This window comes from Cibotium barometz, chromosome 26, assembly GCF_041138505.1.
Source record: "Cibotium barometz isolate CiBa-2024 chromosome 26, ASM4113850v1, whole genome shotgun sequence".
Taxonomy (NCBI): Eukaryota; Viridiplantae; Streptophyta; class Polypodiopsida; order Cyatheales; family Cibotiaceae; genus Cibotium; species Cibotium barometz.
In genome coordinates, this window is record NC_141071.1 from 9186976 (window position 1) to 9214944 (window position 27969).

The following is a 27969-nucleotide window of genomic DNA, read 5'->3' on the forward strand; positions in this document are numbered from 1 at the left end:
TCCTTTTGGGGTGAGGCTATAGCTACTTCAGTTTATCTTCTCAATCGCTCTCTTACGAAAGCAGTGGACGGCATGACTCTAGAGGAGGCTTTCATAGACCACAAGCCTACTGTTTCTCATTTTCATGTCTTTGGTTGTGTTTCTCATGTGCATGTGCCTTCTTTTAAGAGGAGGACTCTTGATGCTAAGTCCAAACCTATGATATTCACAGGATATGCTTCTCGCTCCAAAGGGTTCCGTTTTTGGGATCCTTCTCGTGAGGATATTGTTCTTTCACGTGATGCCATCTTTGATGAGCATGTTTTTGGTCTTGATGAGTTACCACCTTCTACATCTCTCTCAGATCCATTTCCATCTCTTGAGCTTGGGCCTCTCTCGTTCCCTACAGTCTCATCTTGGCCTATATATCAAATGGATGTTAAATCTGCCTTCTTGAATGGAGATTTAGAGGAGGAAGTTTATGTGGAACAACTTGAAGGTTTTATTGCACAGGGTCATGAACATGATGTGTATTTATTACAGAAAGCTCTTTATGGTCTTAAGCAAGCTCCTCGAGCTTGGTATCAGAAAATTGACAGTTTTCTCTTTTCTCTACATTTTGAGAGGACTCATGCAGATCCTAATCTTATCCTAATCTTTATGTGCTTATTGTGGATGATGATATATGCATTCTCTTTTCTCTACATTTTGAGAGGACTCATGCAGATCCTAATCTTATCCTAATCTTTATGTGCTTATTGTGGATGATGATATATGCATTCTTGTGCTTTATGTGGATGATTTAACACTCACTGGCTCTAATTTGGATCTACTCAAATGGGTTCAAACTCAACTCACAATATCATTTGCCATGACTGATCTTGGACTACTCCACTATTTTCTTGGTTTAGAAGTGTGGCAATTTGCTTCTGGCATCTTTCTTTGTCAAAAGAAGTATACTTTAAGGTTGCTTGAGAAATATGGCATGCATGATTGTGCATCACTCACTTGTCCCATGGATCCTAATTCCAAATTATCCAAAGATGATGATTCTCCTGAGGTTGATTCTACGAAGTATCGCCAACTTATTGGTTCTCTACTTTATTTGGTTAACACTCGGCCAGATCTCTCCTATGCTATGAGTATTCTCAGCCAATTCTCTTCACAGCCTCGTCGATCTCATTGGCAGGCAGCTTTGAGGGTTCTTCGATATCTTCATGGAACTCTTGAATATGGCATTTCTTATGTAGGTGGAGATACACTTATTGGTTACTCACATTCTGATTGGGCAGGGTGGTGTATTGATACTAGGCGTTCCATGTTAGGCTATTATTTTATGCTTGGTAAAGGACTTGTTTCTTGGAAATGTCAAAAGCAGCGAATTACTTCTTCTTCATCGACCGAAGCAGAGTACAAGTCATATCTTGATGCCACTTCTGAAGCACTTTGGCTTCAGCAAATTCTGAATCACCTTGGATGTTCATCTACTCCGACACTCATCTACTCAGATTCACAGAGTGCTATTGCTTTAGCCAAAAATCCAGTTATTCGAGGACAACCCAAACACATTGATGTTCATTTTCATTTTGTTTGTGATTGGATTTTTGAAGGTCGCATTCAGCTTGAGTATTGTCCTACCAAAGATAATGTTGCTGATTTGTTTACTAAGCCTCTTCCTCGACCTACCTTGGATTATCTTTTTCAGCACGTTGGCGTTGGTCCTCCCATCTAGACCTGAAGAGGAGGTGTTGGATAGGTGTCATCTCCAGATGGTGTCACGCTAGTGGCACACTCTTTAGCCTCTAGGCATTTTTGGGATTTATAGCATTCATTTCTATTTTTTCCTATTTACACACATTTTTGGATGGAGGAAAGGGTGGAGGAACTTTCCTATATATATGAGGCATTGTAGTTCATTTCTAATCAAGTTGGCTAGTGGTTCATTGATGAGTTCTTGAGTACATTGTCTCTTCTCTCATCTCTTCTTTCTCACACATATTAAGCTCCTAATTGAGACAAAAATAGATGTAAGAGACCACACCAAAAGTAAAAATCATTATGGATTCTTGATCCTAAAATTCTAAAAGTTTTTCATTGCCAAAAATTCTTATCAGAAGCACTAACTGGCATCTCTTGATGACCCTTATCCGCCCTTAGAACTTCTACGACTTACGTCAAAGTGTACATGACTACCTAGTGTATCAAAACAAAATGCCAATTTATTCCAACAACTTTGCACGAATCTTCAACAATAAAGAACACAATGAATGGTCAAAATTTTGAACATGGGATCACGAGGAATGCTTCATCATAATAGACCACAGTTTTCGCTCCTAACATTCTCTTTTGTTAAATCATCAAGCATCTAAATATCATTCAGGGGTACAGCATAGAAGATAATCCAGCAATATCTAATGAAGAATTTCATACTTGTTTCTACTACCGAAAATCTAAGTTACCACCTGAAAAAGTTTTTGTATCTGATCATATTCGTATTGTTAGAGGATTATAAAATTTGCTATTGAATTTTCTATTGTTAACATTTTTATCAATTTCAAATTTCATTTTTGAAGCAAGTTATCAATTTAAGGTAAGACTCTCTTGCTTTAATACCAATAATCAGTTTACATTTTATTTTATGATGTCAAGTATTCTTTTGAATAGTTGGTTCTCAAATCCGTTGCAATTAAAACTTTAAAATAAAATCTAGACATTGTTTTTCTCTTTTTCATAAATATTTGATTGTTAACAAAAGTTTATACATCATACACATAGAAAGTATATAGACTTATGCTTAACAAATACGTTTTGGAGTATCAAATAGTTTTTGCTAGGATATTTCAACGACACAAACGAGATATGTATTTTCCTCCTCATCAAAAATGTTTGTTATTTCTTAAGTTTTAACTATGGAAGATTTATCACAATGACCCGTGACCCAGGAACAAGTTCTAATAGAAAGAACAGGAACTTTGAGAGGAACTTCAAAAGAAAGTGTTAAAACAATTTAGCAAAAGCAATAAGAATCAAATAAGAAAAGCTAAATCTAATAAATGAGATACCTAAGCTCCGATTAATAACAAAAAAATCAAAGCAATGTGTCGTTATATGTTACAAATGTCATCAAGAAGGACATTATGCTAAAGGTTATCTGATGAAAAAGAGGAATAAGTCTTTCCTGCATGTACAGTCGATGGCAAACATCTCAAGCAAGAAGGTATCATCATCGATACTCTATCTAATGGTGGAGGTATGTATTTACTTCTTTTTGCAAATAGTTCACATTTTTTTTTACATTTGTTTTATCATTTCTAGATCGTAAAGACCTAGATAGTAAACTCTAGCAAACCATAGTTCCAAGGCTAAACTTAGTCAAATTCAATAAGTCAAGGAACATTTAGCATTCTCAGACTCTTATATCTAGAAATTTAGCATCAAGAATATACAAGGCTAGTACTATTACATTTCAGTTCAATCCAAACAAGTGTGATTCACCAAGAATCAAAATCCCAATACCACTTGACAAGTATTGTATGATAAATAAAACCAAGATAGATATATCTAATTCAAGTGATGGCCTTTATCTCAACATCTCTTAAAAATTTCAATTTGAGTTAAGACCATTTCAACCTCTATAATAAGATTTGAAGAATAACATGTTACTCACTTTCATTTGACGAGTCTTGCATACTTTAGTACACATACTCTAAATCCTTTTCACAGTATAGACATTGATTTATGAACTTCCAGGTAAGAAATTAAACTAAAATTTATTTTAAGCTAAAGTAAAATTTATTTTAAGCTAAAGTAAATTTGTGTTAAATTGAATTTCAGAGGGAATTGACCACTCCCTCTCAAAATTCTATTCTAAAGGAGTGATATATAGAGTCAATCTGGTGATATATGACATCAGATTCATTTCATGTAGATACACCAGACACATTTATGTCTTCTATCTTCTACCATCTTATTTATGTATGCGGAATGTGTCTCTGTGGTATTACATATATTCATTTGATTGGATTGTTGCATATCTGCATTATGTGTTGATCGAGTTTTCCACACCAATTATGAAGACATCATCTCACAGATTTACAAAACTAAGGACAGAGCAACCCCAACAAGAGGGAATGTTATGCGAATCACTTGAGTTATTGGGAATTATATTCTTATTTTATATCGGGGATGCCCGTGTGTGCCGTACCAATGGGTACGTGTGACTTGATAGTATGGTTGCCTATTTCTCATGACAGCGTTGGGACTGATCGATGTGTTCAATTGATTATTTAACTAATGCATATTATGTCTATGAGTATAGGTAGTGAGATGTGCAAGGGTATCAATTGAGGTGTCGTACAGATGGTGGATTGAGCGGTGGTGCAAAGATGATGATATTAGATTTATAGCCTATCATGTGGCTAGATTTTATGTGTGTATGTGCACAAAGTTATTTTATGTCCATATGTGCACAATATTATTCAATGTGCGCATAAGTAGTTGTGTATATATAAGTCCATTAGATTTATTATTGGGCAAAGGTTTTAGCATCTGTAAATCTTTGAAACTTTGGACAAGGTTATTTATATGTAAAGCAAAAACCCAAAAGTGAAAAAGTTCCTATTATTGGCTCCAAGGGCTAAAAATATGAATATGACATAAATACCACTTGTGGGAGAAAGAGCCACACACGTCGGGGGGAGATCGCGCCCAATGCTTTTGTTTATGTGTTGATAAGTGTTTTCTTCTTCTTAATGCTAGGCTATGGTGTGTTAATTTAATGTGTACATCCATGTTCATTTGAATTGTAAGCTACGTAAGTACTTGGAGACAAGATTTCCTTTTTCACCTATATACTAATCCAAAATTTAGCCTGAACGTGGATACACCTCATTTATGCATACTAGTGCACATAAGCTAATTTTCTCTCTAAGATTAATTAACCTAAGTCTATTCATAACTAATTAAATATTAATTTTTCCTAGTTCTTGGGTTGGCTTATCCTAATCCTTGTTTTCACTATAATACTATGTAACAAGTAGATTTCTTAAATTTATTAAGGTATCCATAAGCTTATGTATAGTTTTGATTTTCATAAGACTGTAAGGCTAATTTTAGACCTTAGAGTACTCTGTTCTTGGGGGTTTTCTCAAAAGTTGAGAGTCCATTAACTTGATTTAATATCTAAACTCAATTTTCATGAAATAGACAATTACAACACAATGAAATGAAAGAAATTAGTTGTCATGGAATAGACAATTAAAATACAATGAAATGAAAGAAATTATTATCGTGGAATAGAGAATTAAAATACAATGACATGAAAGAAATTGTTAAAGCTTATAAGGGAGATGTAATGCCATATGTGAAAAAAACTAAAGCCTTCTTCTAGTTCTCCTCCACAAAGTCCCATGAGTTTTCTTGATGATCCCAAGAGCCCAATTGTCACCCTTCTGAGCCTAATTTAGTACTTACAACCTAGATATTACAATCATGTGACCAAAGCAACACTGAAATCTATGCAAAAAATCCTCTCCTTTCTCAAGAGAAAAATTCATGGATGTTTCTTGTACAATGTGATTTAACATTAGACCTTATAGTGGCAAGAAAATGAAGCATAGAACTCTCAACATTCATCTTTGTCTTCCAATGACATGGTGTATATGCATGGCTACAATTATCCACAATTATTTTTTACATATGAATCATTCAAAATTGGCCTCTAGCTTCCATTTACATCGTTCCTCCTATCCATGATGTCACATCCAACCTCAAATGTATGTAATGTATTAGAACTCTAAATGGGTTATTATTAGTTTACATAATATTATTAGTTTACATAATGCAACCAACTTGACTTGTGGAGGTTCAAATAAGAGGCCTTGTCTTTCCTAAGAAAGAAAATTTTATTCAATTAACTTTGAATGTTGGGTTTGGTAGTTGTCTTTGCTTGGTTGTCTATTGTGTGCTAAATTGTTTTGATTGTACCATTGACTTGTCTTTGCTTGATTGTCTATTGCATGCTAAAATGTTTTGATAACAATTGTACCATTGGCTTGTCTTTGTATCAACCTTTACAACCACTTCCCATTTTTCTTTAAACCCTACCAAGGAATAGATAAAAACTTACAAACAACTTTCCGTTTTGCTTTAAACCCTACCAAGGAATAGATACAAATAACTTACAAACTCAAGTGTCAAGCATTAGAGATACTTCATTTTGTTTAAAACCACCAGGACATGCACAATGACTTAATAATAAGCCAAAGAATGTCACTGAAATGATGCAATTGCCTACAAAACATGTAACCAAACACAATATGAAACTTTCTTCGTGACCATCTATTCAAATCCAAGCTCTTAAAGAGTGCAAAAGAATAACTATCACTTCACAACAGAATGGAAAGGTCTCTGTTTGCAAGCTGGATAGCTTTTGCGAGAGCTGTGACTTAGTTGGCATCAACTTGGGCCTCTGCGGGATGGAGATGCTTGAGACGGTCCTTGAGCAGCAGGAGTCCTATTCCTAGCTTGTGTTGATAAATTTGTACCATAAGCATTGTATAAGCCATGCCCTTGCTCCTCTGGAGCCGGACAATAAGGTGCCTCACTCATCCCTTCCAATGGAATTGCTCCATGTCGATGTCCAGCTTCTAATGCCTGACCCTCCACTGAATCCTGAGCAGCCTGGACACTCCACCTACGCGCATCATTAAGACGCCTGGTAAATCGTGAAAAAGCCAACCTATAGTTGTCCGGGTAAGGTAGCAAAGTATGCATGCCATGCATGGTGGCCATCTCAGCATGCCTTCGATAAATGCTGCCACAAGTGCCTTGTCAATAACCAACACCATGCCATCATCAAAGGAAACGATAGCCAATTTCACCTGCAGATACATACCCATTGTCTCTTCCTCCTAAGCTGCCAGAATCTAAGTGGGGTCTTTCATATGGAACAGGATCTCGTGAAGCCCCATTGTCAAGCGCATCTACAAGATTGTCTCTTTTTCCTAAGCTGCCTGCATCCAAGTAAGGTCCTTCACATGGAATGGTAACAGCCCCATTGTCGAGAGAGTCCATAACACTCTCTCGTCCTCTTAAACCATCCGCATCTACGTCATGTCGTTTATTTGGAACAGTACCTCCTAAAGCCCCATTGTCAAGGGAGTCCACACTTGGTCCCATGAGTGTAAATGAAAGCCTTTCATCCAAATTTCCTTGAGAAGAAGAGAAACGTTGCTGAACACTCCTATCTGCCACTATGGTAGTGGACCCAGGATGTGAACTCAGAGGCATCATGTCTTGCACTGCCACACTTCTCCCTTGAGATGGTCTATGTGGCAAATCAACAGCTTCAGGAAAGGGGCGAGTTTGTAAATTACTACCATGCTCATCAACAACAAGAGCATCTGCACCTGCACACATCAAAGAGGAAACAAATGCAGAACAACATTGGCCTCAAGCACTGATGGTCTAAAGTGTGGGATAGTGAGTACCTCTACATGCAAATGGAGGCTGAACCACATCCCTAAAAACCACAAAATCAGAGGGACTCACAATTAGTGTACAAATTGTATAATCCTTCACCACACTAGATATATATACAATCACCGCTAACTACAAAACCATCAAAACCCAGCTCAAAAGGTACCGTGAAAACGGAGGCGACCTTTCACGTAGGACCCAATCCAAAATCCTTGACCTATGCTCATGGTATGCCTTCACACAACAAGAACCAGAGGAAAACACATGCAAACGGATACCTTCTGCATTGTTTAAGTATAGCCAAAGAAAGCACCATGAAAAACCGGACTCTGAACCGTCAGCATACTCAACTGTGTCAGCCACGTTTTCCATCGAACGAATATCAAGTTGACGTCTACGTATCAAGTTTTCCATCGAACCAGTCTCATGCTGATTTCTATCTAAAACGCTTTCCATCGAACCAGTCTCAAGCTGATGTCCATTCCCATATAGCCAATTGCCTTTCTCAACCTGCCTGCAGTTTGGACACTGCATACACCCCTTTGAATTGAATGCAGAGCCAATGCAATCTGGCGAAACAGACAGCCATATAGAATATTTGAAAGTGCATGCCTTTACAAAAATCTCTCTCGATCTCTCTCCATCTCTCTCTCTCTCGGTAGTCCAGTTGGTCGGGGTGACATACTCCATAATATGGGAAAGGATCAGCACATGTCGCACAGCCCCTTCAAAAATGAGCTTCTCAGACATCTTTGTAACTCCATTTCTTTGACAAATAACAAGCTCACAGCCCTCAGACTTACATACACAATCCCTCCACGGGCTAGATCCCATCATCTCGGGGTTGAGGCTGGAGCTCAAGGAGTGCAGGCAATAGTATGCCCCCACTATGACCTAGGGGAGATAGAGACAGACGAGTACACACTTCTCATCTGCTCAGCCTATGCAAATATCACTCTGTTGAATATGCTTAATAGCCAAGGACAATTTAGAGGCTAAGGGCTTCCTTTGCTCACCTGCATCAAGCAATAAGCACTCCCAACACAACAAGTTTTAGTCCTGTACAGCTTTGGAGCAGCAAGCACAATCAATCTCATATGCATTACTTAGCTTAATGCACATCAGATAGGGGTTCAGATCTAGTCCTTATCTGAATCATCATTTACATTCAGTAGATTAGGTGAATCTTATCCTCGTCTTTCTCTCAGTGTGTATTCAATTTGTGTATGTTGATCAAAGTTAATCCGCCTTAATTGCAGCACATAATGAGAACGCTTTCATATTAGTATTGTTGACAAAGCATGTATGGGCCCATCCTTTCAAAGTCTTCAAGGCACCTCTGGAGTAGCTTCTACCGCCGCAAACAAATTGCTTTCATCTTGTTGACAACTTATTGAGGTCTCGCACTAGGGGAATGACCAGTCCTTAAAGATCTATTGGCGAGCTCTAGTAAATGCCACACACCATGGGCACCATGGAAGACCCCAATGCCATTGTCTACCAGATTGCCAGAAAATTCGGAGGTGGATCTTGTGCCTTCTCATTCAAAACCACCAAAGCGAGAACTTCATAACCTGAGGTGGTGTTGCATGGGCATTGGAACAATGGGCTACACCACACCTCGCTGGTCCTGCTAAGAGGTAATCAGGAATCTGGCAGCATGGCAGATCAGGCCGGAAGCTCTATTGCAAACAAATTGCTATCCTCTCATTGACAACTTATTGAGGTCTCGTACTAGGGGCATGACCAGTCCTTAAAGGTCTATTGGCAAGCTCTAGTAAATGCCACGCACCATGGAAGACCCCAATGCCATTGTCTACGAGGTGGATCTTGTGCCTTCTCATTCAAAACCACCAAAGCGAGAACTTCATTACCTGGGGTAGTGTTGCATGGGCATGGAACAAAGGGCTACTCCACACCTTGCAGGTCCTGATAAGAGGTAATCAGGAATCTGGCAGCATGGCAGATCAGGCCAGCACATTGTTGTGAGACCATACAGGGGTCCTAGTGCAGAGTTGTTTTATTTCAACAAACCTCATCCATTCCATACTCTCCATAGCCTCTAGAAGCTTCAGGAAAGCTCTAGGGCTATGCACTAATGAAGGGAGCTTTTGTGCACATTTGAAGGCGCCGACCTTTCTTGTCTAGAGGCAAGCAAGGATGGGATCACGTGCCACTGTTGCTGTCGCCTCCTCTCCTAGTAACCTCCTTTGGAAAGTGGCCAGCCGCAAAAAGGAGTCCCCCCTCCATTTTTAAAAAAAATTGTTATCCATTAAAAGCTGTACATTTCCCTGCATCTAGCTTGTCTAGAGGCAAGCATGGAATTACCTGGAACCACAATATCCCACTGTCCCCAACCCCTCGTGTTAAAAACCTCCCACTGAAGGTTATGCATTGTGTGTGTGTGTGCGCGCGCGCGTGCCTCCATAAGTATCGTACATAAACCTCGTAATCTCCCCTGTGCCCATCACCATCAACCTCACCCTAATGGCCATGGATTGGCGTCTTTTCTGAAAAGAGTTCCAGCTCCACCAGGTCGCCCTTTGCCAAAAAACCCTCCCCATGGCCAGTTCCTACTCCATCAAAACCCTGCGTAACATGATACCCTGCTACAAAACACCATAATTAGACAGAGAGGTAATGGTAAACCACACACTGACCTAAATGGAAACGGTGTCCGCACAAGAGCTTCGTGATGGATCGCTCGCCACCATCATCAACAGCTTCCAAGCAAATAGAGCAAGAAGACAGAGCGGCCCCTTGTGTTGACCCTGATATGTCCCCACTTTCATTAGAGCTCGCCATCGCCATCACAATTGCTTTCTGCACTCGCTCGTAAATAGGTTTGCTTCCTGGGTGTTTGCCAACCCTTCGCCTACCAAGGGAACTTTAACGACCATTACTCTCAACAAATTGTAATAACATTTATAAGCACTATTTATCCAATCAACACATAATAATAATATATATTGGCACCAAAATGTTTTTTTTTTGGGAGATAACTTGAATTGAACACACAGAACCTACAACTAGGTGCCTTGTGCGAAGAGATTCAATTAAATATATTATGTGAGGTCATGGTTTTTTTTTTGCATTTCCATTAAATATATTATGTAACATTTTCAAGAATAAGAGTATTTTTCTTAGGTTTCATTTTAATATGTAATGATTAATGCTTGAAAAAGTCAATGAAATGATGAGCCTCCATATCCTCACTATTTAAGGCAATGAAATGATGACCCCCGATATGCTTTCACCCATATCCTTTCTATTTAAGGTCTCATAATTCTCTATAAAAGGCTTCAAAGGGCATTCGACAAGTAGAGGGAGGGAGAGAGAGGAGGACGAGAGGGAGGGGGTACTGGGAACTCATGTACTTGGGTTGTATTAATTAAATGGCACGTCAATGGCATTTAATTAATGCACATACAAAATTGTCTGAATATATGCACCCACAACTTTGTTTTTGATTGCCACTTTCGGCATGTTCTACCATCTTTTTCCAATTTACAAGGTTTTTATAAGGATTTACATAGAAAAAAACTTCTAAAACCTCCTTATGTTTGACATGTTTGACATGTGCCATGCAATCTTGAACCTCACGCACATCTATTTCTTGCAATTTTCTCTCTTCATCGACTACTATTACTTTTGCCACGACTCTCTCTCTCTCTCTCTCTCTCTCTCTCTCTCTCTCTCTCTCTCTCTCTCGTGTATGCATATAGCAATGTTCTCTCTCTCGACTACTATTACTTTTGCCACGACTCTCTCTCTCTCTCTCTCTCTCTCTCTCTCTCTCTCTCTCTCTCTCTCGTGTATGCATATAGCAATGTTGGAGCCATGATATTAAGCTCTCCTTTCCAACCCACACAATTCTCTCGCTCTGCTGATGTCGTTGGCATGTCTTTCCACACAATTTTCTCTCTCTGCTCTCTGATGTCGTTGGCATGCGCCACTCATCCCTTCGTCTCTACCAAAGCATTCTCCATGTTGAGAATAGTTTTTCTACCATACAACAGTAACCATAGAGGGAGCAAGGCCTAGTGCGAGGGGGGTAGGGTTGATTCTCTACAAGGGGCTATGTGGGTAAGAGCATGTGATGTGGAGGTACTAGAGGTACTGGAGGGAGGCGGGTCTAGTTCTCTTCAAGGGGTATGTTGGTAAGAGCATGTGATGTGGAGGTACTGGAGAGGTTATCAAAGTAAGAGCATGTGATGTCGAGGTATTAGAGGGGTTAGTACAAGTTGACCTTACTATGCAATGGTGGTTGTCCGGTTCAGAAAGGTGGATGAGGCAAGGTTTAGCTAGGCGGGAGATCTTACTTTACTATGTGATGGTGGTCATTTGATTCAAAAAGGTGGATGGGGCAAGGTTTAGCTAAACAGGAGATCTTACTTTGCTTGATAAATTTCTTATTGTAAACATTATCTATACATACACAAGTAATCAATTATAATTAAAACATATCTATACATACATAAAGTAATCAATTATAATTAAAACATATCTACACAACATATCTATACGTACACAAGTAATCAATAATAATTAAAACATATCTACACAACATATCTATACGTACACAAGTAATCAATAATAATTAAAACATATCTACACAACATATCTATACGTACACAAGTAATCAATAATAATTAAAACATATCTACACAACATCTAAACTTTTTTGCAAAAGTAGTTTTGATTGAAACAAGAAAGTACTTCTCACAAAAATTACAAAAAAATACATAGAATTTCCTCCACTATTTGATCTCATGATGATTGACCAGAAGGAGCTTTGGTCGAACCAAGAAAGTACTTCTCACAATGTTTTGCATTAAGCAAGACATGCCTTTTAACCATAGGGAAATGTGGGGAGCCTTATCCTTGTCTTGAAATAGGCTTTATAGACCTTAATATAGGCCTCACATAATGCATAAGGCCAAGCCTCACATAGGGCCTAGGACTTAAGACCTATATAAGCCTCTACATAAGCCTCCTAGGCCCCCACCCCCTATTAAAAGATTTTAAACTTTAAGGCTTCCCTTCCCCTTTCCTTCTCCATTTACTTGAATTCTTCTTTTAATTCAAATTCCAATGCTTTTGCTTTGGGAAAAAGATGCCCTTTAATAACAACCTACATAGGCCTTACAAGGTCTATCTAGCCTAGGCATTCCCCTTCTCCTTCTTTTAATTCAAACTCCAATGCTTTTGGTTTGGGAAAAAGATGCCCTTTAATAAAAGCCTACATAAGCCCTACAAAGTCTTTCTAGCCTAGGCATCCCTAGTCCCTTCAACAAGCGTAACCTTCCCTCCCTCTCTCTCTCTCTCTCTCTCTCTCTCTCTCTCTCTCTCTCTCTCTCTCTCTCTCTCTCTCTCTCAAAAAGTTTCAAAGTCTCCTTCTATCTACTTAAAACATAATCTTTCTTACGTGAAAATTAACTTCTACCTTCTAAAAACACAACCTTTCTTGCTTCAAAAATAACTAAAGTCTCCCTCTCTCTCTCTCTCCCTCTCTCTCTCTCTCTCTCTCTCTCTCTCTCTCTCTCTCTCTCTCTCTCAAAAAGTTTCAAAGTCTCCTTCTATCTACTTAAAACATAATCTTTCTTACGTGAAAATTAACTTCCACCTTCTAAAAACACAACCTTTCTTGCTTCAAAAATAACTAAAGTCTCCTTCTACCTTCTGAAAACACAACCTTTCTCACTTCAAAAGTAACTAAATTCTCCTTCTACCTTCTAAAAACATAACCTTTCTCACTTCAAAAAATAATAAAGGCTAATAAAAATATATCTATAACAAATCTTAAATTTTAAAAAAATATATATATAAACAATAAATAGAATTTCCTCCACCGCTAGATCCCATCATGATTGACCAAAAGAAGCTTTGATTGAACCAAAAACCCGCTCCTCACTATGTCTTATGATAGGTATATCAAAAATTATATTGTATTTTTACCATCCAAAAATAAAGAAAAATCAAATGAGTATTTTTGTAGCACTTATTTTAAGGAATTGTTTTTAGTTATAAAATTGATTTTTAATATAGATTTTTAAAATGAAAATAGAATAGAGTGAGGAGTGTCTTTTATTTGAATTGGTTGAAGAAAAAAAGATCAAGTAGTGCAGCCATGTGTAAGCATGGAGATTTTAGGTGATATCTATTCACACATGGCTCTTGGTAGAACAATTTGGGCCACCATGGTGGCCATTTGAGCAGCCAAATGTTTAGCTACCACAATGGTCACACTTATCTCAAAGAGAACTAGACTCGGCCATTTTTATTTGCAAAATTGTTGTAAAACATATACCATAGACATGATTTTTAAATCATTTTTGTTAATTTAACAATTTCCTTCTAAATGGTAGAGACTGTGTTTCCAAGAGTAATCACAATTCTTATATTTGGGTAGGATCTATAATCCATCATACAAAGAATGATAATTTGGGCCATCGATGATGGTTAGTACCAAGTAGCATGCATGTGTGTGATACTATGATGAGCAAAAAGGAGTACATCAGACTTGTTAGCGTAAACCCATGAGCAGTGCAAGCGAGGGTAGTTTACGAGTGACATTTGAAGACAAGCAATCTAACTATATTTATCTATGAAATACATACATGACCTATGGTAAAGTAACTAAGCTTTTTTAGCCTTAAAACCATATTCATTAACTACATTTAAAAAAAAGAATAATGTTGATCTAAAACCTAATACCATCCTTGTGCTAAACACTCATAAGATAATGGCAAGAAGGCTTTATAAATCATTCGAGAATATAGAACCCTGTCAATCTATAACACCAACAAAAGAGCAATTCACAAGTCTAGACATATCACAAGTCTTACCATAGGAATATCAATAACACTAAGTTCAACACTCCAAGTACTTGGCTTTGTGTTTCGTGTCTTTGGAACACCACCCAAGCCAACATAGAACTCTCTCATCATCACAAAACCATCCTTGCAGTTTCTTTCCATGAACTCCTTTCCAAGCTTAATGTAATCTGTTGGAATTATTTGCATTATTTGGAATTTATGGATTTATTTTATGGATATTCATTTTATGTGCAAGCAAGACTGACCACCTCTAACTTGTCACATATTTTGAGCTTATATGACAATGGCAATGATATTTTATGTGCACATTAGTGTGTAACATTTTGATATACATTAGGTCTATTTCATGAGTAAACCTTAGAGTGTTCACATTTTTATATTTAGGCTTATGCAAGCCCAATGTGGAGATCCATATTTTTGGCTACATGTATTTTGGCTCTTGCTTTTTGTACAAGGAAATATATTTAAATACACCATGAAGAGGACGTGAGCCACTCTCATGGTGGGGGAGATTTAACCCATTCTTGTGTCATGTGCATAGCTTTCTTCTATTTTGAGCTTAAGTATTTCTTTCAAGTTGATTTTTAATAGAGGAGCAACCGTCAGCTTCCAATATTGGTATTAGAGCTAGAGAGCCAGGGAACATAGAGAATTATGCCGTGTACTTTTCTTGTCAAAAAAAAGAACAAAAAAATTGTGTATTAGGCACTCAGATGGCCCAAGACTGCTGTCCTTTGCGTGAAGGTGAGAGTCGCCAGGCACAAAACCCCAAGGTGACACCAGTTGTCAGAGTGCCACCTATATCCTTGTCTACAATGGACACTACTACAATGGACAACGCACCGGTCACCAGCGAACACACTGGCTATCGACCGCCAGATACAAGCGAGCATAAGGGGCATCTAATACATTCGGCACCGCCAGAGCAAGCACCGATAACAACCCCGACAACAAGCATCGTCAACAACCCCAAACACCGGCAACAAGCAATGAACAGGCAACGAGCCGATGACCTCACCTCCCCACACTCCCAACATGGGGTGTCTCCTAAGAGACAAAGACAAAGGGTAACCTCTTCTCTCCTTTACACCTAGCTTATTTTCCCCATTCAACACTATGTGGGATTATTAGGGGGATTGCGTGGCATTCTGGTGAACTCGTGAGGAGAAGAAGAAACTAAGAGAGTAAAAGAGAAGAAGAAGAAAGAAAAGAAGAGAGAAGAAGAAAGACAAGAGAAGAAGAAGGAGAGAGAAGAAGTAGAGAGAGAAGAGAAGAGGGAAAAAGGAGAAGAAGGAGAGAGAGAGAGAGAAGAGAAGGAAAAAAAAAGAAGTATTTAAAAAAATAAATATAAATATACATACACACACACACACACACACACACACACATATATATATCTTTTGAAAGGATATATTTTTTCCAATCCTTGTTTCCGCTACATCCCCGATTTCTACCAAGCATCTACAGCCATGGATTATGATGATGTCACTCAACCACCAACCATTTTGAATGTGTCACCTCTTCTCGCTCCTACCTTGGAGGAGTGCATTCTTTTACTCAAGATGCAACTTGAAGAACAACGTAAATGCCAGCGTAGCCATGAGGACTCTCCTGATGTCATGCCTCCCGAAGATGATCGCTTAAGTAAGATTCTCAAATCCGTTTTCGACTCGCACGAACTCACAAGGACTCCAAGATCACCCATCGCGCATTCACATTCTCCAAATTTGACGGTAAAAAAGATGGTCGTCTAGTTCTCTCTTGGTTGACTCAATTTGATGATTATTTTACTGGTGAAGGATTGTTCGAGGAAGGTAAAATAAAGTGTGCTACTAATCATTTGAGTGATCGAGCTTCTTTGTGGTGTAACGCACTTTGCATGGGTCCTACCAAGCCTCTCACTTGGGATCAATTCCAAGACAAATTCGAGTCTGCTTTTCTTCCTCCACAATTCCACCTTAACACTCGTCAAGCATGGAATCTTCTCCGCATGACAGATCATGATACAGTTTCTCAATACATGAAGAGATTTTGGCAATCACTTCTTATGCTTTGTATGCTCGAGGATGTTCCTGAAGAGTCACTCCAACAAAAGTATGAAGATGGTCTTGAGACAACTATTCAAGCGGATGTGAACATATTCAAGCCAACTTCTCTTGATGATGTAATCTCTCTTGCTCATGATTCTGAGCACAAGAAAGGTTTACCTCATCAATTACCTCGCAGTGGTCAGCATACTTCTCCACCCAATCAACAATCTTCTTTCGTGGGGAATCAAGGTTTCAGATCTTCTTTTCGATGCCCTCAATTTTATCAATCTCCTTCATCACAACAATGGTGTCCATGGAATGGTAATAATGGTAATTTTGGTAATGGTAGTAGCAATGCATGCACATTTTCCAATTCAAATGTAAAGAACAATTTTAATACTACCAACCCAAGTAATATATATCCCAAACCCAATTCTAGGCACAATAGTAATGCACCCACTCTTCGCCCTACCCAACCTCGTCAAGGCAATAATGTGTCTACATGCTTCAAGTATTATCGAGTGGGACATCGAGCCGACAAGTGTACCTTTCATCCTACTCAAGTGGCACAACTTCACAATATCAAAAACGACACATACTGCGATGGTGATGGTAATCTCCGTTGAAGATCAGCAAGATCAACCAACAGATCCATATAAAAGAGCCATGGACTCATCCGTTGAGGACCAGCAAGGTCAATCAACCAGATCCATGCCCGGTTTCAGAAAACAACTCTTACTCCTTGATTCAATATCTTCCAGGACGCACGTGGGTATTTCGGCGACCTAGAGCCCGAGCACCGTATGGTCAGCACCCTCTAGGATCCTTCGCAGGTCACCTAGCGCTTCACTCATAGGCCGCTTCCTTGGTCCCTCATCCACCGTATCGGAAGCTCACCATTTAAATTGAACCGAGGCTGGTCAAGACCTCGGCCGACCATGCTACGTGAGACATCCTCCATTGACTCTTCGTCAGCTGTTGCAACTTTATCAGTTAGGTCTCCACAACCTTAATCACAAGACGGTCAAAATACTTCCCCAACATTCTTAGCATAAAACAGTCATTTACAAACAGGTCATAAAACAGTCATTTACAAACAGGTCATAAAACAGTCATTTACAAAGAGGTCACAAATATAGTTTCTATAATGAACTCTCGTCTTTCCACATTATCCCTCATCAGTCCACATTACTTATTCCACATTCCATTCATATGTGTACTCATTCTCATCCAATCACATCATTTTCCATCTCATCACATCAGATTCATTCATATCACATATCATTTATTCACATCCCAATTCACATGTCATCACATCTCATCCATTCACTCATATCGACGTCTTATCATTTCACATACACATTCGCATTCATTATTCCACATACACATCCACATTCGTACATCCACATCCATACATCCAATTCCACATCCACATCCATACATATCCATATCCACATCCACATCCATACATCCATTTCCACATCTACATCCACATCCATACATCCATTTTCACATCCACATTCATACATCCATATCCACATCCACATTCATACATCCACATCCACATTCCATATTTACATCCATACATCCACATTCATACATCCACATCGATACATCCATATCCACCTTCCACATTCATACATCCATATCCACATTCCACATTCATACATCCACATTCACATCCATACATCCATATCCACATCCATACATCCATATCCACATTTCACATTCATACATACACATCCATATCCACATCCATACATCCACATCCACATCCACATCCATACATCCACATCCACATCCACATCCACATCCACATCCACCATCCACATCCATACATCCATATCCACATTCCACATTCATACATCCACATTCCATATTCATACATCCACATCCACATTCATACATCCACACATCCATTTCCACTTCCACATTCATACATCCACATCCTCATTCATACATCCATATCCACATTCCACATTCACATTCACATTCACATTCACAAACATCCTCATCCATTCATCCATTTACATTTATCTGATTCATATCACTTCCATCCATCCATTCACATCTATCTGATTCCTATCACATCTCATCACATCTATTTATTGAATGTAAGAGAATTCTAATTTTTTTTTTGATATAAAGATTCTTTACGCATCTAATTAGGCATAAAGACAACTTTAGTAGGAATAACACTTTTATAAAAATCCTTTTATGCATCTATTTAGGCATAAGTTCAATTTTAAGGAAAATAACACTTTCGAATTAAAAAAAAACCTTTTATACATTTTACTATGCATAAATTTTATTTTAATGAGAATAACACTTTCAAAATAAAAATAAATCTTTTATGCATTTTACTATGCATAAAATCAATATTGATAAGAATAACTCTTTTGAATTAAAAAAAATTCTTTATGCATCTTTCTATGCATAAAATCAAAATTGATGAAAATAACTCTTTTGAATTAAAAATAAAATTCTTTATGCATCTTTCTATGCATAAAATCAAAATTGATAAGAATAACTCTTTTGGAATAAAAATAAAATTCTTTATGCATCTATTTATGCATAAAATCAAAATTGATGAAAATAACTCTTTTAAAATAAAAATAAAATTCTTTATGCATAAAATCAAAATTGATGAGAATAACTCTGAATTAAAAATAAAATTCTTTATGCATCTATTTATGCATAAAATCAAAATTGATGAGAATAACACTTTTGGATTAAAATAAATTCTTTATGCATCTTTCCATGGATAAATCCAATTTAGTAGGAATTACACTTTTAGAATAAAAGAAATTTCTCTTACACATCTAATTTATGCATAAAATCCATTTATGAAAAATCACACTTTTAATATATAAAAAATATCTTTTATGCATATGTTCATGCATACAAATCATTTATGATGAAAATCACTCTTTTAATATAAAAGAATTTCTTTTATGCATCTATTTATGCATATAAATCATTTATGATAAAAATCACACTTTTAATATAAAAAATATCTTTTATGCATATGTTTATGCATACAAATCATTTATGATGAAAATCACTCTTTTAATATAAAAGAATTTCTTTTATGCATCTATTTATGCATAAAAATCATTTATGATGAAAATCACACTTTTATAATCAAAATAACAATTTCAATATACTTCCTTCTATGCATGGAATTTAATTCTAAAGAAAGTAACACTTTTTTAATAAAATATTTTTAGTATGCATTTTCTTATACCTAGGATGAAAATTAACACTTTAAGAATACATATACGATGGGAATTACTCTTTTTGAATTACAAAAATTTAAAACTTATTTTTCACAATTTTAGAAATTTCGCCATAACCTCCTTCATATGGCTGACCATTTTTTAATTTTTAATTCTCTAAAATTAATTGGAAGTTCACCAAGAGTATTTAAATCATTCTAATGTAAACATTTTCTACTTATCAAAGCAAAACATTATGAAAAACTTGATTTTATCCATTAATCATTCATCTAGGATAAAGAATGGTTGGATTTACTAAAGAAGAGAGGGGAATGCCTTTTTTCAACAATGAGGCATAACATCATATTCAATTTAGAGAAGGCAAAAATCATTTAAAAAAACCATGAAAATTAAGCATACATGGGAATTTATGTATTTCCTTACTTCCATTCATCAATTAACTTCAATAGCATTAAAAAGCCATTCCAATTAAGCTTCTCAAGCTTGAGAGGGGTTAAGAGAGAAACATTGACAAATTATGGAAAAAGATCAAAATTCACACTTTACCTTACAAATTGCTTGATTCTTTGATCACGGTAGAGGCCCCCAACCAATAAATTGGTTTTGTATGCTAATGGAGCCACCAATGGAGATTGAAGAAGGAGGGAAGCCCCAATTTCTTCAATTTGGAGAGAATTTTAGAGAATAGTAAAAATTATCATTATTTCAGCATAATTCTGGCATAGTATAATTCTCCTATTTTTTTACAAAGGGCTCAGGTTCTATTTATAGGAGAGGGAGGCTCTAACCAAGACCAACTGATTTCTAGATTTTTCCAGATTCAGTTTGGTTGAATTTGGACCAGATTTGGACCTAGTTTGGTTCCTTTTTTATTCGATTTGGTTCCTTTTTTATTCGGTTTGAGCCAAGAGAGAGGAGAGATAAAAATATCACATTATTTTTTAGTTTAAAACTCATTCAAGCATGTGAAGTAAATTGCCTTTTTTTTCAGCATTAGCTATCTTTAAAACAATCCTTTAATGAAACCATTGTATCACTGATCACAATCCTCCAAAATATCCGGTTGAATCTTAATTTCCAAAATATTCGGTTGAATCTTAATTTTCAAAATATCCGGTTGAATCTTAATTTCTAATCATTCCTTCATCGGAGTATCTATGGCATCATTGGCAACAAGAACCTGTCCACTCAGGGGCCTTTTCAATAGTTCCTAGCTCATAGTACCCTGCAATATAATCACTTATAAAAATCAAGATGGAATCTCCGTTGAAGATCAGTAAGATCAACCAACAGATCCATATAAAAGAGCCATGGACTCATCCGTTGAGGACCAGCAAGGTCAATCAACCAGATCCATGCCCAGTTTCAGAAAACAACTCTTACTCATTGATTCAATATCTTCCACGACACACGTGTGGGTATCTTCGATGACCCAGAGCCCGAGCACCGTATGGGCAGCACCCTCTAGGATCCCTTGCAGGTCACCTAGCTCTTCACTCATAGGCCGCTTCCTTGGTCCCTTATCCACTGTACCGGAAGCTCACCATTTAAATCGAACCGAGGCTAGTCAAGACCTCGGCCGACCATGCTACGAGAGATGTCCTCCGTTGTCTCTCCGTCAGCTATTGCAACTTTATCAGTTAGGTCTCCACGACCTTAATCACAAGACGGTCAAAATGCTTCCCCAGCATTCTTGACATAAAATAGTCATTTACAAATAGGTCACAAATACAGTTTCTATAATGAACTCTCGTCTTTCCACATTATCCCTCATTAGTCCACATTACTTATTCCACATTCCATTCATATGTGTACTCATTCTCCTCCAATCACATCATTTTCCATCTCATCACATCAGATTCATTCACATCACATATCATTTATTCACATCCCAATTCACATGTCATCACATCTCATCCATTCACACTCATATCGACGTCTCATCATTTCACATACACATTTGCATTCATTATTCCACATACACATCCACATTCGTACATCCACATCCATACATCCAATTCCACATCCGCATTCATCCATACATCCACATCCACATTCATACATCCATATCCACATCCACATCCATACATTCATTTCCACATCTTCATCCACATCCATACATCCATTTTCACATTCACATTCATACATCCATATCCACATCCACATTCATACATCCACATCCACATTCCATATTTACATCCATACATCCACATCCATACATCCATATCCACCTTCCACATTCATACATCCATATCCACATTCCACATTCATACATCCACATCCACATTCACATCCATACATCCATATCCACATCCATACATCCATATCCACTTCCACATTCATACATCCACATCCATATCCACATTCATACATCCACATCCATACATCCATATCCACATTCCACATTTATACATCCATAACCACATTCCACATTCATACATCCATATCCACATTCCACATTCATACATCCACATCCACATCCACACATCCATTTCCACTTCCACATTCATACATCCACATCCACATCCTCATTCATACATCCATATCCACATTCCACATTCACATTCACATTCACAAACATCCCATCCATTCATCCATTTACATTTATCTGATTCATATCACTTCCATCCATCCATTCATCCATTTACATTTATCTAATTCATATCACTTCCATCCATCCATTTACATCTATCTGATTCCTATCACATCTCATCACATCTATTTATTGAATGTAAGAGAATTTTAATTTTTTTTTGATATAAAGATTCTTTACCCATCTAATTAGGCATAAAGACAACTTTAGTAGGAATAACACTTTTATAAAATTCCTTTTATGCATCTATTTAGGCATAAGTTCAATTTTAAGGAAAATAACACTTTCGAGTTAAAAATAAACCTTTTATGCATTTTACTATGCATAAATTCCATTTTAATGAGAATAACACTTTCAAAATAAAAATAAATCTTTTTTGCATTTTACTATGCATAAAATCAATATTGATAAGAATAACTCTTTTGAATTAAAAAAATTCTTTATGCATCTTTCTATGCATAAAATCAAAATTGATGAAAATAACTCTTTTAAATTAAAAATAAAATTCTTTATGCATCTTTCTATGCATAAAATCAAAATTGATAAGAATAAATCTTTTGGAATAAAAATAAAATTCTTTATGCATCTATTTATGCATAAAATCAAAATTGATGAAAATAACTCTTTTAAAATAAAAATAAAATTCTTTATGCATCTATTTATGCATAAAATCAAAATTGATGAGAATAACTCTTTTGAATTAAAAATAAAATTCTTTATGTATCTATTTATGCATAAAATCAAAATTGATGAGAATAACACTTTTGGATTAAAATAAATTCTTTATGCATCTTTCCATGCATAAATCCAATTCAGTAGGAATTATAATTTTAGAATAAAATAATTTCTCTTATGCATTTAATTTATGCATAAATTCCATTTATGATGAAAATCATACTTTTAATATATAAAAAATATCTTTTATGCATACAAATCATTTATGATGAAAATCACTCTTTTAATATAAAAGAATTTCTTTTATGCATCTATTTATGCATAAAAATCATTTATAATGAAAAACACACTTTTATAATCAAAATAACAATTTCAGTATACTTCCTTCTATGCATGGAATTTAATTCTAAAGAAAGTAACACTTTTTTAATAAAATATTTTTAGTATGCATTTTCTTATACCTAGGATGAAAATTAACACTTTAACAATACATATACGATGGGAATTACTCTTTTTGAATTAAAAAAATTAAAACTTATTTTTCACAATTTTAAAAAATTTTGCCATAACCTCCTTTGTATGGCTGACCATTTTTCAATTTTTAATTCTCTAAAATTAATTGGAAGTTCACCAAGAGTATTTAAATCATTCTAATGTAAATATTTTCTACTTATCAAAGCGAAACATTATGAAAAACTTAATTTTATCTATTAATCATTCATCTAGGATAAAGAATGGTTGGATTTACTAAAGAAGAGAGGGGAATGCCTTTTTTCAACAATGAGGCATAACATCATATTCAATTTAGAGAAGGCAAAAATCATTTTAAAAAACCATAAAATCTAAGCATACATGGAAATTTATGTATTTCCTTACTTCCATTCATCAATTAACTTCAATAGCATTAAAAAGCCATTCCAATTAAGCTTCTCAAGCTTGAGAGGGGTTGAGAAGAGAGAAACATTGAGAAATTATAGGAAAAGATCAAAATTCACACTTTACCTTACAAATTGCTTGATTCTTTGACCACGGTAGAGGCCCCCAACCAATCAATTGGTTTGGTATGCTGATGGAGCCACCAATGGAGATTGAAGAAGGAGGGAAGCCCCAATTTCTTCAATTTGGAGAGAATTTTAGAGAATAGTAAAAATTATCATTATTTCAGCATAATTATGGCATAGTATAATTCTCCTTTTTTTTTACAAAGGGCTCAAGTTCTATTTATAGGAGAGGGAGGATTTTACCAAGACCAACTAATTTCTAGAATTTTCCAAATTCAGTTTGGTTGAATTTGGACCAGATTTGGACCTAGTTTGGTTCCTTTTTTATTCGGTTTGGTTCCTTTTTTATTCGGCTTGATCCAAGAGAGAGGAGAGATAAAAATATCACATTATTTTTTAGTTTAAAACTCATTCAAGCATGTGAAGTAGGCGCCTCCTTGAAGGGACTCCCCTTCCTTACACGTGTCAAAATGGAATCATTATATCCAAAATATCTCATTTTTTTAGTAATACTCATAGTTTTTTACTAATAAACCTTGTACATAGTCAACTCTTCATCTTATGTGAGCATTTACTCATTTTTGGGGGATTTTATTTATTTTTTCCATTTTTCTCCTCCACACATTTGGATGAATCTTATTGGCCCGTAGGAACCTTAATTTAAAATTTCGAAAAAATCTTGACCCTCAGGGATAAGGCCTCTTGAACAGATTATACTTGATTTCTAATGCACCTTCTGAAAATCTTTTTGAACTTCTGTTTCGGGGGAGCTTATTTTAATAAGAAGAGATATTTTTCCATCCAAAAATATTTAAAAACTGAATTACCACTCTCTAGAAGATTTTCTCTCTCTGGGCCAAAACTGGTAGAAACAAGATCTTTTATATTTCTGAAGAGGGATTTGACTACAAGGGAAGATACTAGACATCCTGAGAGGCAGGGGAGGAATCTTACATTCTGCCCCACTTAAAAAACGCGAGATGTCCTCATCTCGCAGGTAGAGTATGATCTCTTTCATCTTCTTCTTCTTCTTCTTCAATCACTTCCAGCATTACTGCCTAGGAAGTGGACGGCCGATTTGGGAACAACTCTCTTTGACTTTCCCTATTCTGAGGTGGAGGTCTTGCATTACTTTGGATTGAAACTACAGGTTGGATAGAGGGTCTACCTCTGAGATTTCCCTGATTTTGGCGGATAGAACCCTGATTACTCTGGAAGGAAGGGGCTAGAGTCTGGAATCTTGATCCCTGATTTCCCTGCCCTGAAAACCTTGATCCAAAAGGAGTTGGGCAATCCATACTGCGATGTCCAAATCCTTGTTATAGCATTTCACTCTCTTGTTCAAGGGTGGAACTTCTGAAGTTGAATTCCAGTGGATTGAGTTTCGGGGAAAGGACATTTCTTCCATTTTGGAACTTCCCATATCCTGGGTTTGACCCTGATATCTCTTAGGCAGAGGAAGGTTGGAATCACCTTCTGGGAATAAAAACCTTTTGAAAGGTGATGGTGCTGGCTTTGGCGGGACTTTGACATCAAAGGTTTTGGCGAAATCCTTCGCCATTCTTACTGCTTCGGCCATTGAGATAGGTTTGGCATTCTTGACTAAAGTATCCAATGGCTCGTTCATTCCCCGAATGAACTTGGCCATCAGCTGCTCTTCATCCAATTGAGGGGAATATTTAAGGAGAAGGGCAAAAGCCTGATGATACTCTTCAATTGTCCGGTTTTCCTAGTTCCAAGAACTCATTCATCTTAGTTTCAAGAAAGCCTGGGGGACAAAACCTCTTTTTGAGGTAAGCCTTGAGATCGGTCCAGGTTTGGGTATTTCGGTCGAGACGGTTTGTCTTGCAGTGGTTTTTCCATGCCACTCTAGTTGTCTCCACTATCTTCAGCCTTGCAAGAGCCATTTTGCTCTTCTCATTGTACCCGGTGACATCGAAGTATTCTTCCATTGATTCGATCCACTTCTCCACAGCCTCGTCCAAGTTTTCCCCTTCACCCTTGAAAGGTCCAGGCTACGAACTATGTGAAGAGTTTTACAAACATCCAGGTCGAGCTCTTCTTCATCGAGTTAGGGATTAACATTTCTACCACAACGACCTCAATCTATGTTCCTATCAATATGAAAATTCTTGTTAAGTCTCTTTATTTATGATTCAATCCGATTTTTGATTCAACTGATTCCGGGGTTCTCTATATAGGTCGGCTCTCCACAGAATCAAGGGATAAAGATACTCATATAGAATGCATTATCAATTAATAATTCATTCAAAATATTTCATTCATATCTTTAACACAATAATGGTTCATTGGACTAAATTTTTTCCATCTGAACAGTCCTCCATGGGGATTTCTTTTTTTTTAGATTTTTAATTTATCAACCCTTAACTTGATCCACTGATCAAAAGTTAACAGTAGTAATCTGCCAGCACAATCCACTAATCTCATAGTGATTTGCTGAGGTCATTAATGTCATTCCAATTAAGAACATCATCACAGGGACTTGTCCCATTCATCCTCATTGTGGTTTTGCTCAGTTTATTACATTTCAATTAAATTTCAGGAATCATCATTTTTCAATCAGAATCCAAATCAACTCATCAGTTCATAACCAGAATTTAAAAATCATATCAACCACATTCGAATTCATCATCTGGATAGCATTAATGCTTATATTTTCAAGTCTTAGATTTACTCGTATATATTGCCAGTAAAGAGCTGCAGTTATACCCTCGGTATATATGGGTAGTCACGGTTCTTGGAACTATAAGGTAAATACCATCATGTCTAGGCCTCAAGCAGTCAGGGATTCCATACAATTGCGGTACTTCCATCTCAAGACCCAATTACCAATTTACGAACTTCAGTTTGAATATCAAATTGTATGAATTTTATCACACAATTACAACCTTTTAGTGCTTCTTGATAAATTTTTGACATATTTGGCTTCTTGGTTGATCCTCATTAGCCAAATAGCTCTGATACCAACTGTGAGATTCCAACCCCACTACGCAATGAATTCTGGGGTGCTAGCAGTGGAAGTAGCACTTCTTGCGTGGGGCAGGGTCCCACACTCGGGCCCTCGCCCACCACGGATATCCGGACAAGAGACTAATCCATCGGTTTTTCCAAAACCGAACCCGGAAAAACTTCCTTTGCCCGGAAAGCACGGGCGATTCCACCAGGATAACTTTTCCCTAACGTAGTCAAAAGCCTTAACTAACTGAGCTCATCTGACCGAACTCGTAAGTCCCATAGTCAGATCAGGAAAAAGATTGTACTTGGATCATAGAGACCAACGCTTTTTTCCTCATTGAGAGGCACAACCATTGATTCTTTTCCATAGAACAATTTTTGTCCGGAATTTACTTCATCTATCGAACTAAACAGAAATTGAGTCTCGATTTACGGTCACTCCAACCTAACCCCATCCAATCCCATGGGTTAGCCAACTGCCCAACCACTGTAGTGATGGGATCCAATTAGGAATTTGGTTAGGTTTTGTCCCGGGTAGTACCAGGGAAAAGAGTTCCCAGGCCCCCTAGCCAGATGTTCATGCAAACATAAAACTAGTCACACCACTTACACACCCAATATGAAATTGCCTTTTTTCTCAGCATCAACTATCTTTAAAACAATCCTTCAATGAAACTATTGTATCACTGATCACAATCCTCCAAAATATCCGGTTGAATCTTAATTTCCAATCATTCCTTCATCGGAGTATCTATGGCATCATTGGCAACCAGAACGCTCACCACCTGTCCACTCAGGGGCCTTTTCAATAGTTTCTAGCTCATAGTACCCGGCAATATAATCACTTATAAAAATCAAGATGGAATCTCCGTTGAAGATCAGCAAGATCAACCAACAGATCCATATAAAAGAGCCGTGGACTCATCCGTTGAGGACCATCAAGGTCAATCAACCAGATCCATGCCCGGTTTCAGAAAACAACTCTTACTCCTCCTTGATTCAATATCTTCCACGACGCACGTGTGGGTATCTTCGACGACCCAGAGCCCGAGCACCGTATGGTCAGCACCCTCTAGGATCCTTTGCAGGTCACCTAGCGCTTCACTCATAGGCCGCTTCCTTGGTCCCTCATCCACCATACCGGCAGCAGCTGACCAT

At 37.1% G+C, this 27969-nt stretch overlaps 1 protein-coding gene across 6 annotated transcripts; it reads right to left on the reverse strand.

The window, feature by feature from the left end:
• Positions 1-6299: 6299 nt before the first annotated feature.
• Positions 6300-10362, reverse strand: LOC147623643 (uncharacterized). Of its 6 annotated transcripts, none has more exons than XM_086820229.1 (6): positions 10119-10362; positions 7810-8027; positions 7643-7692; positions 7470-7501; positions 6875-7388; positions 6300-6793 (listed from the first exon to the last, which is right to left on the reverse strand). In XM_086820229.1, exons 1-6 carry the CDS (start codon positions 10267-10269, stop codon positions 6436-6438), a joined length of 1323 nt encoding a protein of 440 aa, XP_086676355.1. In that variant the 5' UTR covers positions 10270-10362; the 3' UTR covers positions 6300-6435. The 6 variants fall into 6 exon arrangements, with proteins under 6 accessions (XP_086676355.1, XP_086676354.1, XP_086676356.1 ...); XM_086820228.1 differs by having other exon boundaries at positions 7625-7692; XM_086820230.1 differs by having other exon boundaries at positions 7625-7986.
• Between the last annotated feature and the right edge of the window lie 17607 nt (positions 10363-27969).